The 18,553-nt window shown below is 33.3% G+C and overlaps 1 protein-coding gene across 1 annotated transcript; it reads left to right on the forward strand.

Annotated features, from left to right (window-relative positions):
* The first annotated feature begins 402 nt into the window (after positions 1-402).
* Positions 403-17,048, forward strand: LOC112013840 (ferric reduction oxidase 7, chloroplastic). The gene is made up of 9 exons (XM_024046223.2): positions 403-788; positions 858-963; positions 1,124-1,309; positions 11,385-11,619; positions 14,524-14,851; positions 14,935-15,199; positions 15,310-15,565; positions 15,664-16,096; positions 16,477-17,048. The coding sequence occupies exons 1-9, from the start codon at positions 539-541 to the stop codon at positions 16,644-16,646; spliced, it is 2,229 nt and encodes a 742-aa protein (XP_023901991.2). The 5' UTR covers positions 403-538; the 3' UTR covers positions 16,647-17,048.
* The last annotated feature ends 1,505 nt before the right edge of the window (positions 17,049-18,553 follow it).

Below are 18,553 nucleotides of genomic sequence, written 5' to 3' on the forward strand. Positions count from 1 at the left end.
AGAGATGGAAATGGAGAATTGAGAGGAAAGAGAGAAGAATCAACTAACATTCCTGATCATGAATGAAGATTTTTAAGTACAATGCTCCAATGCGGTAGTTATACTAGTAAAGTCAAAGAGAGAAAAGAACAATGCACCAATGCGGTAGTTATACTAGTAAAGTCAAAGAGAAAAGAGAAGGTATAATAAGATTAGTTGTTTTAAAAGCAAAGGTTAATAATATGTAGCTGTAACTTAGGCAAACTCAGGCACAAGTGAAACCTAGGGTACTAAGACTAGTAACACTAGTATTTTTTTATTATTTTTTTTTACTTTTTTTATTTGATGAACAAGTAAGACTAGTAAGACCTTTAGTTGACAACTAAAAATATTTTCTTCTATAGAAATTGTTAATGCGCATAAGGAAGTACAAACGAGAGGAAACAAAAATTATAATTGAAATCGCCTATGTACTATGAAAATGGTCATCATCATCTCCAATAACAACATCACCCTGCTTCTTGCGCGCTGCTGATTCCTTTTCCTTGTTCTCATAGTCATGGCCGTTGATGATGACATTTTACACACTTCTCAACACCCTCTTCTTCATTCCAATGGAGCTCATGCCAACAACAACAAGAAGAAAAACATCAATTCTGTATCATTGGCTAAATGGGTTCTCAAATTTACCATGTGGATTGTATTCCTTGCATGGGTTCTTCTCTTTTTTGTCATTCCTACAGACTTCGGGAGTGAACTCTATGCTGACTGGATTGATGCAACCAGTGGAAGCCTATTTGGGTACACAGGTAGCTACTTCTTAATTAAACCTCGTTATCGCATTCAAAAGAGTTCGACTTAAAAATGTGCATTTTCAGGGAGTATGTTGCTGTTATACAGTGCCCCAATTATCATTATTGCATTTCTTGCTGTTCCATATCTTCTCATCTCTGGGGAAGACCAACTACAACTGCAACTACAAGAGTATGTATTTTTTTAATCTATGCACTCCTTTTACATTTTTTCATTTTGTTTTTACGGTATATGATAGCTAGCTGCAAAAGGAATGATATAATATTGCTCATAATCTGTGTGCTTAAATTGGAGTAACATGAAGAAAAAGCATAAGTTTCATCTATTTCAGGAAGAAGACTCCAAGATTCCGATTGTGGACTTTCCCCGTTCTGGTGGATGGACCACTTGGGGTTGTTTCCGCTGCTGAATTGATTGGCATGATCCTCTTTATCGTGTTTGTTATCTGGGATGTTTATGTCTATACTGCAGTGATCTTAGGAACGATGCCCGATTACTTGATCCCCGTAGAAAAGTGGTACGATATTTTGTTGGGTTGGGTGTTACTTTGTTTATGACTTTATTATATAGCTTTTAAATAGAAACCATAACCAATTTTTATATTGCTTAATTTTCTTTTGATCATTCTACTTCAGTAGTTTTTGCAGTTTTGTGTCATCCTTACAAAACTTTTAGGGAAATTATAGTAAGCTCACCAAAGTTAGAGCCCATTTTCACTTTGCTTACCATTCAAAAGTTGACACTTTGCCCTATTTTCATCTTGACTACCTGTTGAGACTTCTGCTTAGAAAGAAGAAGGTACAGTCAAGAAGAAAGAAGACTTGAAAGAATACACTGAAGATAAAACAGAGCAAAACGACACAGTTGAGACTAAAAGGAAGAAAGTAAAGTTGAAAGCTAAACGATGTTGTTGCACTTAAGTATTAATACTCATTTGTTAGCACATGTAGTTATTGGCACGTATGAGTTAATATTAGTGGTTTACAGTTGTCATTCTCTTGTTATTTAGGCGATTAGAGTTTGTTAGTTAGTTAAGATTCTTTCTTTTCTCTTTTTTCTCTGCTTCGTGTAAATAAGGTAGAGGCATTGTGTAAATTAATTAATCTTTTCATTTCTGTTTCTATTCAGTGAAATTGGTTTTCTTCCAATAGTTTCTAGAACGCTTTCTTAACATGGTATTAGAGCTTCAATAGCTCATCCATGGCTTCCGCTTCCAACATAGCTTCAGAATTAGATCCAATTCCCACCAATACTTCTAGCATTGCAAATCACAGATCTTCCAATCAAGCACCTCCAATGGATGATGCAAATACCAATCCATCAAGCCCTTACTTCATTCCACCTACAGATGTTGTCCTTGTTTCTCAACCACTGATTGGTCTTGAAAACTATCTCAGTTGGTCAAGGGCTGTGTTTCTGTCATTGAGTGGAAAGAACAAGTTTGGCTTCCTTGATGGTTCTATTTCCATGCTTGATCTCTCTCATCCTTTGTACAATGCTTGGCACAGAGCAAACACCACTATTCTTTCATGGTTGGTGAATTCCTTAAGCAAAGATCTTGCTACTAGTGTGATGTATATTCATACTGCTAGGGATTTGTGGATTGACATGTGTGATAGGTTTTCACAGCCTAATGTTCCAAGATTATTTGAGGTCCAGAAAGAAATTTCGAAGCTTTCATAAGGTTCACTCACGGTGAGTTCTTACTTTACTAAATTCAAGATTTGTGGGATGAAATTGTGCATTATCAGTCTTTTTCTGCTTGCACTTGTACCTGTACTTGTGGTTCTCAACGAAATCAATTGAATGCTCAGCAAAAGGATCAAGTTTTTCATTTTCTCATGGGACTTAATGACAGTTATTCCACTGTCACTAGTCAGATTTTGATCACTGAGCCTTTACCTGCAATCAATAAGGCCTATTCTTTGATTTTGCAAGAAGAAAAATGTAGGTAGATTGGTCAAAATGATTTAGTCACTGAACCAACAGCTTTGTATGCTAACAATTCCAATCCTAAAGGATTTCAAGGTCATCAAGGTTGGAATCAAGGGGGAACTCATGGAGGTCAAGGTGCAAAAGGTGGTCATTCTAAGAAGGAGAGGCCTGTCTGTACATACTATGGAATTGTGGGTCATGTAGCTGATAAGTGCTACAAATTGCATGGTTATCCTCCAGGATATAAGCACAAAGGGAAGGTTTCTGCCAATCAGGTTTCTAGCAATGGAAATCCTGGCAATTTCTTTTCCAGTAATGGTAATTTTGGGAATTTTACTTCTCCACCTATGTTGGGTTTTACTAATAAATCTGAGATGATGCATTGCTCCCCACAGCCTCTAGGAGCACAGTCTCAATTGAACTTGTCACAATCATAATTCAATGCTCCTCAGTGCCCCATCACTGAAAATCAGTGTGAGCAATTACTTTTCTTCCTTGCATCTCAGTCATTCAAAGAAGCTGCGACATCTCAGCCGACATCTACACATTAGGCTGCCTCAATTCTATCTCCCTTGTCTAATGCAGCTGCTACTGCTAGCACTAGTTTAACCATGCCTTAGTTTGCCAATTTTTCAGGTAATCCTTTTTGGTTGCCTCCTAACCTTTCTCATTCCATTTTGTCTGCCCATATCATAGATAGATAAGCTTATAAGTCTAATGATTGGATTACTGACACTGGAACAACAGAACATATGGTCCATTCAGTTTCTTGCCTAACCACTATTACATCCACTATTAATACCTTTGTCTATTTACCCAATGGAGAGAAGGCTTTGGTTACTCATATAGGAACAGTTCATATCTCAGACAACCTTGTTCTCTATGGAGTTTTATGTGTTCTATCCTTTACATTTAATTTGATATTTGTTAGCTAGCTCACTAAATCCCTTTTTTGTTGTCTTGTGTTCCTTGGTTCCTTTTGCTTTATCCAGGACCTAGCCAATTGGAACATGATTGGACTGGGTAAAGCAACAAAAGGCCTCTATCTGCTACATCACAGAGTTCCACCTCCATCTGTGCTTGTTGTTACTTCCAAGATTCTTGTCTCCATTCCTTCTGTCAACTTCAATAGTGTCTAAGCTGATTTGTGGCATTTTTGTTTAGGGCATCCTTCTTATGCCAAGTTGTCTTTGCTTAATAATCTTGAATCCGTTTTACCAGCTAATAAGATTGTATGTTGTGACAATTGTCATTTTTCTAAACAAAAGAGACTATCCTTTCCTACTAGTCACCATGTATCTCATTGTGTGTTTGATCTTGTAGATTGTGATCTTTGGGGGCCCTTTTCAATTCCCACTATTGAAGGTTACAAGTTCTTTCTTACCATTATGGATGACTATTCTAGGTGTACTTGGGTTTATTTGCTTAAATCTAAGTCAAAAACATCAGCTCTTATTCAATAGTTTTTTGTCATGGTTGAAACTCAATTCAATGCCAAAATTAAGTGTATTAGAAGTGACAATGGCACATACTTTATCATGAAGGATTTTTTCAAATCAAAAGGCATCTTGCATCAATTATCTTGTGTTGATACTCCTCAACAAAATGCAATTGTTGAGAGAAAGCATCAACACATTTTAAATGTTGCAAGAGCATTAAGGTTCCATTCTTCCTTACCTTTAAAACTGTGGGGTGACTGCATTGTCACTACAGTCTATCTCATCAACATATTACCCTCCAAGCATTTAAATAATAAAACTCCTTATGAAATGCTTTTCAAACAACCTCCTTCATATGGCCATATTAGGATTTTTGGATGTTTGTGCTTTATTTCTACTCTTGGTCACAATAGACATAAATTTACACCAAGAGCTCGAAAATGTGTTTTCCTAGGGTATCCATATGGTATTAAAGGATACAAGGTTCTAGATTTGGAGTCAAATTATATTCATGTCTCTAGGGATGTAGTTTTCTATGAAACTATTTTTCCTTTTGCTTCTACCTCATCTTCATCCTAGTTCTCTTCTGATTCTTCCATTGATGCTTATCATGATTCTTTTGTTTTTCCTCATTTAGTTCCTGACTATTCTTTTTTAGATTCATCTTTTCAACAAAATCTTGTTTTTCCTTCGGCTGATTCTGCAGACACTGTTTTTGCAGATTAGATTCCTACTTCTTCACTTCAATCTGATTTGCCACATCCTACTCTTGATATTAATTTTGAGACTGGCATTGTTTCTATATCAATTCCTAGGCCTAATTCTCCCTTACACCTCAGAAAATCAACTAGACCACATAATCCTAATTTCTACCTCCAAGATTATTCTTGCAAGTTTGTCACTTCTAAACCTTTGTCTGGTGAGCCTTATGACATTTTTGCTTGTCTTACTTATGCTAATCTTAGTAAGAACTATAGGCAATTTGTCATAACAGTTGATTCTTCTTCACCAGACCTTACTTCCTTTTCAGAGCCAGTCCAATCTTCTGATTGGAGGGCTGCTATGGATAAGGAGATTGCAGCTCTTGAACTCACAAATACATGGACTTTAACCCCTCTTCCTCCAGGTAAGGTTCCTATTGGATGTAAATGGGTTTATAGAACCAAATATAAGTCTGATGGCTCAATTGAAAGACACAAGACTCGTTTAGTAGCTAAGGGTTATACTCAGAGAAAAGGGCCTTGATTACACTGACACTTTCTCTACTGTAGCTAAGTCATTTTCTGTTAGGATGGTCTTGTATGGCTACTGTGATAGAGTTGTTTCTTCATCAAAAGGGTGCCAATAATGCTTTTCTACATGGTGATTTGGCTGAGGAGTTTTACATGAGTCTTCCACTTGGTTTTCACAGTAAGGGGGAGTGTGTTTCTCATTCTAATTCTTCTAATTCTGCTCCTTAAGTTTGTAAGCTCAACAAGAGTCTTTATGGTTTAAAGCACGCTTCAAGGCAATGGTTTGCCAAGCTTTTTTATACATTGTTGAATTTTGGTTTTATTCAATCTAAGGTTGACTACTCTCTTTTTACCTAAACTAAAGGATCCTCTTTCACTGTTCTGCTAGTCTATGTAGATGACATTTTGCTCACTGGTAATGATCTTGGTTGCATTAGTGCTTTGAAGCTCTTACTTGATACTAAGTTTGGCTTGAAAGATTTGGGTTCTTTGAAGTATTTTCTGGGTCTTGAGGTTGCTAGAAGTGACAAGGGGATCAATTTGAATCAAAGAAAGTACTGCTTGGAGATTTTGCAAGATACAGGGTTTTTAGGGTCTAAATCAGTCAAAACACTAATGGAACAAAACTTGCATCTATCAAAGGATGTTGGTAAACTTCTTCTAGATGCTAGTCAGTATAGGAAATTGATTGGAAGATTGTTATATCTTACTCTGACTAGACCTGATATCAGCTATGTAGTGCATAGGTTAAGTCCGTTTCTAGCTGAACCTAGATAGCTCCATATGTTGGTAGTCAATAGGGTACTTCAGTATTTGAAGGGGACACTAGGCAGAGGTTTGTCCCTCTCTAGTAGCTCAAGTATGCAAGTTAAAGCCTTCTGTGATGCGGATTGGGCAGGCTGCCCAGATACCAGAAGATCCATCATGGGCTATAGTGTGTTTTTGGGTGATTCTTTATTCTCTTGGAGGTCCAAGAAACAAAGCATGGTCTCTAGGTCTTCAACAGAGGCTGAATACAGAGCAATGGCCACCACAACATGTGAATTTGTTTGGGTTCTTTAGTTGTTAAGAGACTTGAGAGTTGATAATCCAAGTAGTGCTCAATTGTTTTGTGATAATCAGGTTGCATTACATATTGCAGCAAATCCAATCTTCCACGAAAGGACAAAACATATAGAAGTTGATTGTCATTTGGTGAGAAACAAGATTACAAAAGGAGTGATCATAACATTCTATGTTTCAAGCCAATTTCAAACAGAAGATATCTTTACAAAAGCATTGGGACTTCTAGCTTTTAGCAGGTTAATTACATGCTTGGGGTTAATAGATATTTACTCACCAAAGCTTCAGACTACTTATGATCAAGTCACTGAAGGAATGCATTGAAGATAAAATAGAGCAAAACGGTACAGCTGAGACTAAAAGGAAGAAAGTAAAGTTGAAAGCTAAATAATGTCGTTGCACTTAAGTATTAATACTCATCTGTTAGCACGTGTAGTTATTGGCACGTATGAGTTAATATTAGTGGTTTACAACTGTCATTCTCTTGTTAATTAGGCGATTATAGTTTGTTAGTTAGTTAAGATTCTTTCTTTTCTCTTTTTTCTTTGCTTCGTGTATATAAGGTAGAGGCACAATGTAAATTAATTAGCTTTTCATTTATGTTTCTATTAAGTGAAATTGGTTTTCTTCTAATAGTTTCTAGAACGCTTTCTTAACACTACCCATGATTGAAAAGTTGACACTTTGCCACTTGAGATAAGTTTCGTTAGAATTCTGTAAGAGCATCTCTAGTAACTTCTCTAAAATTTTGTACCATTTGAGAGTGAATGGTTACATTCACCTTTTACCTACTTATTTTTTCAAATACATTTTTCAACTGACTCTATATTTTTTCAAATACGTTTAAATATTATTTCTTTAATCTTTTAAATTTTTTCATTATTTTTTAAGAAATGTTACGTTCACAACATTTTCACAACAAATTTTAAGTGGTAAGCTGTTACTAGTTTTAGTTTGAACTCACCACTTAATTTTTTTTTTCCACTAGTAACTACCAATAACAACCTATCATTTATAATTTTTTGTGAAAATGTTGTAAAAATATTGTGGACATATATTTTTTTTCATCCATACATTTACTTTCTAAAATCATCTCTATCTTCTTTTTTCCTTTTTCCTTCTTGTTTTTTCTCCTCCACACATGTATGCTACTCTTCTCCAATGTATCCACATTTTTGTTTCTTCTCCACACATCTTCTAACTTCTCCTTTGTGTCTACATTTCTATTTTTATTTTCTTTCCTCTTCGTCTCATTTCACGCACACACATAGCCAACAGAGAGAGTTGGCATTCATCTAACTTTGTTTTTTGATGAGAAGAAAGAGCGTTTTTTATTTTTATTTTTTATTTTTTTTATGAGAGAGAGAGAGAGAGAGAGAGAGAGGATAAAAAATTAATTTTTTAATCAACTGTGGGATTATTTAAAGGGAAAAAAAATGTTTGGAGCTGCTACAGTAGCTCTCTTGAAGAAGAGAGCCTATTGGAGATGCTACTGTAGCAACTCTAAAAATATTTAGAGTTAGAGAAGTTGTTGGGAGGTGTTTTTAGTGTTTTTGCTCTCCAAAAAAGGCTTTAGAGAGCCTATTGGAGATGGTCTAACCCACCTCTCTATTTTTCACAATTAAAAACATAAAAAACAAATAAAAAAGATCAAAAAGTGGTATTTACAAAAAAAAATGTGAAAGAAGAACAAAAGGAATTAAATCCAAAACCTGGCCTCCTCATAAAGTCTCCAGATTGTATGAGGTATTGAAGAAACTATGATAAAAGTTATAGAGAACCCAAATTCTATCACTCTCTCTTCCTTCTCCTTTTTTTTTTTCTCTACATTTTTTTTCTTGTCGAAATTCACCTTTGGTATTGAATTTATAGAGACAATGGGAGTTTGAGAGAGAGTCGACGAGAGTCTATCATTTAGTTTTGACACATAGCTTGTTTCTTTACAAAATTCCTTGTTTAATATGTTTTTGTGTTTTTATTTTTTGTGTTGGGAGGAGAGAGACATAAAAGGGGTGCAAATTAAAAGTACATAATTACCCTTGTTTTTTCTTTAATGGAGGTGGGTCATAAGAGAAAAACAGAGTTAATCTCAAGTGGGCAAAATGTCAAGTTTTGAACCACAGGTAGGCAAGATGAAAATGAGCTTAACCACAAGTAGGTTTACTGTAATTTGCCCAAACTTTTATAATAAAGATGGAATTAAAATTAGTGATCTCTTATATTAGAATGAAGAAATGCTTCTCTAATCTAAATACATATGGAAGTTCTGAAAACTAGAACTATCAAAGAACTAAAATTGGGCCTAGTTACCAATTTTCCCCCTTTTTTTTTTATTGGATTGGATTAGGGTCCGATTCTTGATTGAACGGGCCAATATAGTCCGGTTTTTAAAACTATGACTACAATTACAAACTATTTTACAACATTTTTACAAACTATAGATGTGATAGATTCTTACTGATTTTTATCTCGACCCACCCCTAATATCACTTTTTTACTTAAGTGCCACAAATTATTTGACAACATTTTTACAAATTATTGATGTGGCAAATTCTTACTAGTTTTATTGTGGGTCCACTACTAACATTACATTTATGTTTACCAATAATTATTTAAAAAATATTAAAACCACGTCAGTAGTTTATAAAAATGTTGTAAATTAGTTTATATCTGTAGCATTACTCTTTTTACTTACCAATAACCAATCAATACCTCAACAATTTGTAATAAAGTTTGTAAAATAATTTGTGGTTTTAACATTTTCCATATAAGAAACAGAGTTTGGTGCTTAACCTAACAAACTTTAGGTTAAGCAAACTTTCCAACTAAGAAATAATAGACTGACACGTGGCTAATATAATTAAAACTAATTTAACAAACTTCTGTTACAGCTTCAATGACACCGTTTGAGAGCTTTCAGACTACAAGTTATTGTCACTGATCTGAACTCATCTCTTTGCAATCATAAAACATGTTGTATATGAGAAATTTAAATTCTTCAGAGTGTGCATTTTCGCTTTAAATTTTTTAGAGTTCTTTTTCGTCAGTACATGAAGATTGGATTCACTGGTTGAGATGCCTAGTTTTTTTTTTTTTTTTTTTTTTTTGAAATTTTCAGTTGTTTCATTTTGAATAATAGTTTTTTTTTTTTTTTTTTTTTTTTTTAAAATTTTATGTGTGAGAGAGAGAGAGAGAGAGAGAGAGAGAGAGTGAGGATAAAAAATTAATTTTTTAATCAACTGTGGGATTATTTTAAGGGAAAAAAAAAATGTTTGGAGCTGCTACAGTAGCTCTCTTGAAGAAGAGAGCCTATTGGAGATGCTATTGTAGCAACTCTAAAAATATTTAGAGTTAGAGAAGTTGTTGGAAGGTGTTTTTAGTGTTTTTGCTCTCCAAAAAAGGCTTTAGAGAGCCTATTGGAGATGGTCTAACCCACCTCTCTATTTTTCACAATTAAAAACATAAAAAACAAATAAAAAAGATCAAAAAGTGGTATTTATAAAAAAAAATGTGAAAGAAGAACAAAAGGAATTAAATCCAAAACTTGGCCTCCTCATAATGTCTCCAGATTGTATGAGGTAATGAAGAAACTATGATAAAAGTTATAGAGAACCCAAATTCTATCACTCTCTCTTCCTTCTCCTTTTTTTTTTTTTCTCTACATTTCTTTTCTTGTCAAAATTCACCTTTGGTATTGAATTTATAGAGACAATGGGAGTTTGAGAGAGAGTCAATGAGAGTCTATCATTTAGTTTTGACACATAGCTTGTTTCTTTACAAAATTCCTTGTTTAATATGTTTTTGTGTTTTTATTTTTTGTGTTGGGAGGAGAGAGACATAAAAGGGGTGCAAATTAAAAGTACATATTTACCCTTGTTTTTTCTTTAATGGAGGTGGGTTATAAGAGAAAAATAGAGCTAATCTCAAGTGGGCAAAATGTCAAGTTTTGAACCACAGGTAGGCAAGATAAAAATGAGCTTAACCACAAGTAGGTTTACTGTAATTTGCCCAAACTTTTATAATAAAGATGGAATTAAAATTAGTGATCTCTTATATTAGAATGAAGAAATGCTTCTCTAATCTAAATACATATGGAAGTTCTAAAAACTAGAACTATCAAAGAATTAAAATTGGGCCTAGTTACCAATTTTCCCCCTTTTTTTTATTGGATTGGATTAGGGTCCGATTCTTGATTGAACGGGCCGGTATAGTCCGGTTTTTAAAACTATGGCTACAATTACAAACTATTTTACAACATTTTTACAAACTATAGATATGATAGATTCTTACTGATTTTTATCTCGACCCACCCCTAATATCACTTTTTTTACTTAAGTGCGACAAATTATTTGACAACATTTTTACAAATTATTGATGTGGCAAATTCTTACTAGTTTTATTGTGGATTCACTACTAACATTACATTTATGTTTACCAATAATTATTTGAAAAATGTTAAAACCACATTAGTAGTTTATAAAAATGTTGTAAATTAGTTTATATCTGTAGCATTACTCTTTTTACTTACCAATAACCAATCAATACCTCAACAATTTGTTATAAAGTTTGTAAAATAATTTGTGGTTTTAACATTTTCCATATAAGAAACATAGTTTGGTGCTTAACCTAACAAACTTTCCAACTAAGAAATAATAGACTGACACGTGGCTAATATAATTAAAACTAATTTAACAAACTTCTGTTACAGCTTCAATGACACCGTTTGAGAGCTTTCAAACTACAAGTCATTGTCACTGATCTGAACTCATCTCTTTGCAATCATAAAACATGTCGTATATGAGAAATTTAAATTCTTCAGTGTGCGCATTTTCCCTTCAAAATTTTTAGAGTTCTTTTTCGTCAGTACATGAAGATTGGTTTCACTGGTTGAGATTCCTGGTTTTTTTTTTTTTGAAATTTTCAGTTGTTTCATTTTGAATAATCTGGGACTTCGCCTTGGTTCTATCGGATTAGATTGCTTTGCTTTTTTGTTTCTTCCGGTTGCAAGGGGATCAGTTCTTCTCCGCCTTATAAATATCCCTTTCGAGCAAGCAATAAGATATCATGTGTGGCTTGGACATCTTACTATGCTACTGTTTACTCTCCATGGACTACTCTATGTAATTTCATGGACAATTGAGGGAAACCTTCTAAAAAATGTGAGTGCTAAGGGAGTAATTCTTTTTCTTTTGCATAGCCATATTTATACATATGTGTTTCTCTTTTCCTTATATATATATTTGTTATTTTTTTTTATAAGAATATATTTGTTAGTTTGTTTGCCAAAAGAAGAGTATATTTATAATAACTACTAAAAGTTGAATTATCCCCTTGCTATATATACATACACACACATGCAAAAAGAATGCAACGGAAAGGGAAACAGCAATTGAAAATGGAAAAATGGGAATGATAAGACTATAGATATTATTCAATAAAGCAAAGAGTTTCAAGACCTTACAGATGGGGAGATGCTTTGCAGCAGTAATAATTGTTATTTTGTTAATTTGATTTCACTCTTTTTGAAAATGATCCTTTACGCCGCTACCTTCTGGTTTGGCTGTTTTATTCATGATTATTTGGTTAAAAAATTTTATTTATTATTTATAATGTAATAGAATAACATTTAACAATCAAAGATAATAAAAAAATAACGACGTAAAACACAAAAATAAACCGTATCAACCAAAAGTTGAATTTTAAAGAGTACAAAAATTCATCAATCTAAAGTAGAGATGCAAGAAAAATAAAAAAATCGACCAAAATAAAAGTAAAAGTAAAGTTTTAGATGTCCTCCATAAGGTTATCTTTATTTTATTCTTTTTTTTTTGTTGGGATATCAGATATTAAACTGATAAGAACAGATACTACACATTGATCTTAGCCTACTCCTCCTGTCATCCTCTTTGTTTTCTAATTAAAGGTTACAAATTGACGCTTGATTTCTTTTATTTTTTTCTTTCTCCATCTACACTTTATTATCCATAAATCTCTCTCTCTCTCTCTCTCTCTCTCTCTCTCTGTTGACATCTTATTGTTTTTCCAAATTTAATGATAATTCTAATGTACTAAATATGTACCATAACATTTATTTTTATTTATTTTTTCACTTTTTTTTTGCTTCCATTAAATTAGTATATCCATAACTATTAGTTTTTTCATATTATGTTTGGTTTCTTATTATTATTATTATTATTAATTTAGTGTTTCTAAGTTTGTGTTTGTTTTGTATTTCATTTTTCCATTGATGCATTGTAACATTTCATGGGAAGACTTTATAAGAACAATTTTTATTTATTGAATTTAAATAAAAATTTATCTATTTAATTTTTTTTTTAAATGAGACAAAATATAAATAATTTAATGATATGAAGGATGTTACTAAATTTAAACGTTGAATAAAATAAGATGAGAAAGAAAAATAGTAAAAATGAAATGTATAGCGATAAACACCAAATTATTTTAGTTATGCTAAGTAATAAAATAACATTATATTTTATATACTATCTTTATAATGCAATAGGATAACATTTAACAATCAGTGAGAATAAAAAAGATAACAACATAAAACACAAAACTAAATTGTATCAACCCAAAGGAGAATTCTAAAGAATAAAAAGTTCATCAACCTAAAGTAAAGATGCAAGAAAAATAAAAATATATACCAAAAACTGAAAAAAATATATAGAGAGAGGGAGAGAGAGAGAGAGAGAGAGAGAGAGAGAGAGAGAGAGAGAACCTTTTGTGTGTGGAAAAATTGAAAATTATGCTAGAATGAGAGAGAGAACAACAAATTTATAGTATGAGGATAAGAATAAGAAGTGTAAAAAAGTAAGGAAGATAAATGCATAGAAGAATAGTGATATTATGGTAGAGAGTAGTGGGGATATGAAAAGTTGAAATGGAATAAGAAAGGTTGAAGATAGTTAAGGTAGAGAGTAGTGGGGATATGAAAAAGTTAAATGGAATTGAAAATTTAATAATAAATAAGAATAGTTAAAAATAAGGTAAATATGATATTTTGATTGTAATATAATAGAGTTTTTAATTCACTTTAAATGTTAAAAAATTATATAAAAAATTGGAAAAAAATGATAATGACATGGCTATTGAAGTGGCTTAGCTGGAGTGTAGCGATAATAAATGTTGCGCTTTAGTTTTTAGATATATACAGATAACATGGTGATTGTTCAAAGACACAAGCATGACACTATAAACAATTCTAGAATGGGATTTTGTGATTTTTTGTGGTTAAAATACCCGTTGACAACCTTTTATGTTATGATGCAAATTCTTCTACTTCAACAACTCTTGATTATTGGGTAGATCATATTGATATTCTTGCTATGGCTGTTTGGTGATTGTATACTAATTGTTGCTAAAAATATCTTCTTTTTATTTTTATTTTTTTAATATATCTTCTTCTTGATTCAATGATATGGTCATTGATAATTACTTAGCACACACAAACTATGAAAGCATGGTGCTAATTTACAAGTCATTGACTTGACTTGTTTGATGACCTTTGGCACTTGTCCATGTTGTCTTATTCATATGACAAAAAATTCACGATTCTAACTAGTTCATGATAAAAAAAACATGAGCATAGAAGTGAGTCCCATTAGTCTTGGCTTGTAGTCATAATTTTTTAGCTTCTGTAGTGCTTGGTATTTTTATATGCATGTGTGGGTCAAAATGTCTCCGTGGTTTTGGAAGAAGCCAAGCTGATATGTGTTTATCTATATCTCTAATTAATTTGATGCTCATCACACAGAATCTGTTCCAATTTCTATTCAAGCCATTTTTAAATTGTGTAGAACTAAGATGTAACTAATTTCATCCTCCTCTTTAAGACTTAATTGAGAGGTAAGTTAAGTCATCAAGTAGCATCACACAGAAGAAAGACAAGAGAAACCCATCTCCTTTGTAACCCTTGTCAATGGCTAAACCATATGCTTTTTCTTTCTTCATAGAATGTATCGAAGAATACCTTCATCTTCATGGAAAGAAATATAAGGTCATATGAAGATGACACTGCTTATATCTCTAATTGTTTGATGCAGACGTTGATGTGGGTAGATCTCGGTGTTGGTCATTTTCCAGGTGTTATAACTTTGGCAATTGGTCTACTAATGTGGATGACATCACTTCCTCCAGTGAGAAAGAAGAAGTTTGAGTTGTTCTTCTACACTCATCAACTATATATAATCTTTGTTGTCTTTTTAGCTTTGCATGTTGGGCATTTCATTTTCGGTGTATCTGCTGGAGGAATATTTCTTTTCATTCTAGATCGTTTTTTGAGAATTTGCCAATCACGAAAGACTGTTGATATAATTTCAATCAAGTGCCTTCCTTGTGGGACTGTGGAATTGATGCTTTCAAAACCTGCAAGTAATACTAATTCCTTACAAATTCGTAGTTTCCTTGTTTTTTGGTTGTTACCATAGTTGTGACACTTTTCCTTGACAATGTAGATCTGCAGTACAATGCCCTCAGTTTTATTTTCCTTCAAGTTCGGGAATTATCTTGGCTGCAGTGGCATCCTTTCAGTGTTTCATCTAGTCCTTTGGATGGTAAATATCATCTATCTGTTCTCATAAAGGTTATTGGGGAATGGACAAAAAATCTTAGAGGAAATATCTTGAATAGTTCTGGAGCTAACCTACATCTTCGACCTCAAACAAAGATAACAGCTTCTGTTGAGGGGCCTTATGGGCATGAATTTCCATATCATTTGATGTATGCACCCAAAAAGTCAATTTCACTAGAATTTACTAGATATCAAGCTTAATTTGAAGTTGCATATTATGTCTCATTTTATGAACTAACTTCACCATTTGATTCTCTAGGTATGAAAACCTTATTTTAGTCGCAGGTGGCATAGGAATTTCACCATTTCTGGCTATCTTGAGTGACATTCTCCATCGTACTAGGGAAGGAAAACCTTGTTTGCCTCGAAACATATTGATTGTTTGGGCTGTGAAAAGATCAAACGAGCTTTCTCTTTTTTCTACGAATGATATGGAATTAATCTGTCCATTTTTCTCAGATAAACTAAATCTTGAGATTCACATTTTTGTCACTCGAGAATCACAACCTTCACTGGTATGCTTAGTTATGCTCTCACACCCTTGTTATTTTGTTTTGTATTTAAAGTTATCATGTTCATTTTGTGAAATTTAATGGTTGTTATTTATCTGCAGGAAGAGGGTCAAGTACACGAGGCTACGAACTTTTCTCTTCCCGTGTCTAGCAACTGCAGCATGTCAGTTTTGGTTGGTACAGGAAATAATATATGGTCTGGACTATATATTATCTCGTCTACACTAGGCTTTGTTATCTTACTTTTTTTACTGGATATTTTTTACATAAACCCTTATGACATATCTTCATGGTCGTATAAAGGGCTACTCCTTGTAATCTGCATGCTTGCAAGTGTCTTTATCTTTGGGGGTGTTGTGGTTGGTTTGTGGCATTTTTGGGAAAGACGAAATGTAGCAAGGGAGGCATTCAAGGACGATAGAATAATGGTTGAGAAGATGCAGCATAATGAAATTGTAGCTCACATGGATTCATGTCAGCAAAAACTTACGAGTTCAATCAATACTTATTATGGTTCAAGACCAGACTTCAAAGGTATAGCATCTCAACTTTTGTTCAAAACATAAATTAAAAGAGTAATATAACAACAACAACAATGACAATGATGATGACAACAGCCAAATTTTAGTCCCAACAACAACAATAGACTAGTCAAGGTTGGCCACGTGTATTCTCATTTGTAAGGGACACCTTAATGTGTGTCTATAGTGACTAAATTTCACACAAGCCATCAATTTACCATAACCCTCCTCTATTTACTAGGCTTAGGACTAGTTGTGAACAAAATATATGACGTAAATGGATGGAGTAAAACTAAAAGAAACATGAAAAAAAATCTTAATAACAAAGTTTAACCTCTTTAGTTGTACCACACCAGAGGCTTTCTTGATTACCTTTCCTTTGTTTTGTTGTAGATATTTTTGGGGATATATCAGAGAAATGGGGCTGCGTTGATGTTGGTGTTATTGTGTGCGGTCCTCCAAGTCTTCAAACAAGCGTTGCTAAAGAAATTAGATCACAGAATATTAAGAGACAACGCCATCATCCAATCTTCCATTTCAACAGCCATAGTTTCGATGTGTAGGCACCACCTTCATCATCTCAGCTTCCTCTTAGGGGGTGTTTGGTTTGCTATGATGTGCCCTTAATGTGATGCACATTACGATGATGCGAGATTAAGGTTTTTGGTTTATTTTATTTTATTTTTCTAACATTACCATAATCTAAAATTACAAAATATATCACATCACTTAATCTCATCACATTCTTAAAAAATGTAATGTTGTATTCTTGTATTGAGATTGCATTAATGTAAGATTACAGTGTAACATAATATCACGGTGAACCAAACACCCCATAATGTAATCAATTATATTAGAAGCTAAATACTCTTTATTGATATGTATAAATATTAATAACAACATACATACAATTATATGTGTATATGCACTTTTAAGTTATTATTATTGGGTTCCTTAATCTTTAATAGGGATTCTAGAGATGGTGATGGAATTATTTATTCTAACCTCTTAAAGGAAAATAAAAGTGACAAATGGATAAATAGGATACATTTTGTTACAATACAAGCTCAACGGGCTTTAAGATTTTTGTATTATTGTACTACATTCACTTGGATTACACTCATATTGGAGAACCTCTTTCTTTATAAAAGCAATCCCTTGTATAATATTTTAGACAATTTTATACAATAAGACATTCAATCTTTTAACATGGTATACTTAGTGGAGAACCTCTTCTTCATGCTACCCTTTATAAATAGCTAGTTGGGAGTCTAGTCTATCTCATTGCCTAGACATTTCCTATGTAATCCACAATGTTAGTCAATTTATGGTTGCAACACGGTCCTCTCAATATGCTGATGTACCTAGAATCCTCCAGTATCTGAAAGGCACCATGTTCCATAGATTTCACTTTTCCTCTCATTCTCCATTAACTCTCTAGCTTACTAAAATGCAAATTGGGCAGGCAATCCCATTGACCGTTGGTCACTACAGGTTATTGCTTACTTCTTGGTAATTCCCTCATCTCTTAGCACAATAAGAAACAAATTGTCATTGCTCTCTAAAGTATTAAGGCAAAATATCATGCACTTGCTAACACCACAAGTCCACAACCAAGCTCTTTGGTTGCATTGGCTCCTATAAGATCTTGGAGTTAATTGTCTCCTAGAGACTTTAATCCACTATGACCATTGAAATGTCATTCAAATATTCACAATGATGTCTTTTATATGCATACTAAACATATTGAGATTGATTTTGACTATTCACCTCAGTCAATCTATTCACAACCAAATCAAAGACGAGTTAGTAAACTTAGAACTTAAACATCAAGACTAGAAGAGGTCCCAATCAAACAGAATTTGACTTGAAAATGTTTTGTAAAAAACTCCCTCTTTGATTCACTACTTTCTAGTGAATCTTATGTGTTTTACCACTGAAATTCTCCCTCTTTGAAAAAGTACATTTTATGGCTTTATATAGTCGAAAAAAGGGGTTTGGGGCGGCTTCCAGATGATGTGGGATCCGTTCCAAACCTAGTTTAAATGCAAAAAACTTTCCTAACATAGTTTTTGGAACCCTAGCATGCATTCGCATGCACGCGTATGCGTACACATGCATGAAGCATGCGTATGTTGAGCTTGAGCATGCGTGCATATACATGTGTATGCGTACGCATGCCCTAGGGTTTCCGTGGTCTTTCTTTTCCAAAATTAGTTTATTCAATCCAAAAATAAGTTATATTTTCCATAAACACTTTCCTTAAGTCAATTTTCATTTGATTGGGCCCTAAACCAACCTTAGACTTTGGAATTCTAGCATCATTGGGGAACAAAGGTGTTTACAGCGCCCCCCCCCCCCCTCAATTTAAAAAAAAAAAAAAATTGGTGTGCGTGTGTGTAATCTAAAAAATTAAAAATTTTCCCCTAAACATATACTTCCTTCGTCTTAATTTGTTTGTCCTATTTCA

Source organism: Quercus suber, unplaced genomic scaffold (genome assembly GCF_002906115.3).
Source record: "Quercus suber isolate HL8 unplaced genomic scaffold, Cork oak 2.0 scaffold_284, whole genome shotgun sequence".
Lineage (NCBI taxonomy): Eukaryota > Viridiplantae > Streptophyta > Magnoliopsida > Fagales > Fagaceae > Quercus > Quercus suber.

What these genes read in the sequence shown, in the direction of transcription:
- LOC112013840 (XM_024046223.2), top strand. Translation starts at nt 539, where the DNA reads ATGGCCGTTGATGATGACATTTTACACACTTCTCAACACCCTCTTCTT. An exon ending in CTACAACTGCAACTACAAGA is followed by an intron (nt 964 to 1,123) that starts GTATGTATTTTT and finishes CATCTATTTCAG; the next exon opens with GAAGAAGACTCCAAGATTCC. An exon ending in GAATTTCCATATCATTTGAT is followed by an intron (nt 15,200 to 15,309) that starts GTATGCACCCAA and finishes TTGATTCTCTAG; the next exon opens with GTATGAAAACCTTATTTTAG.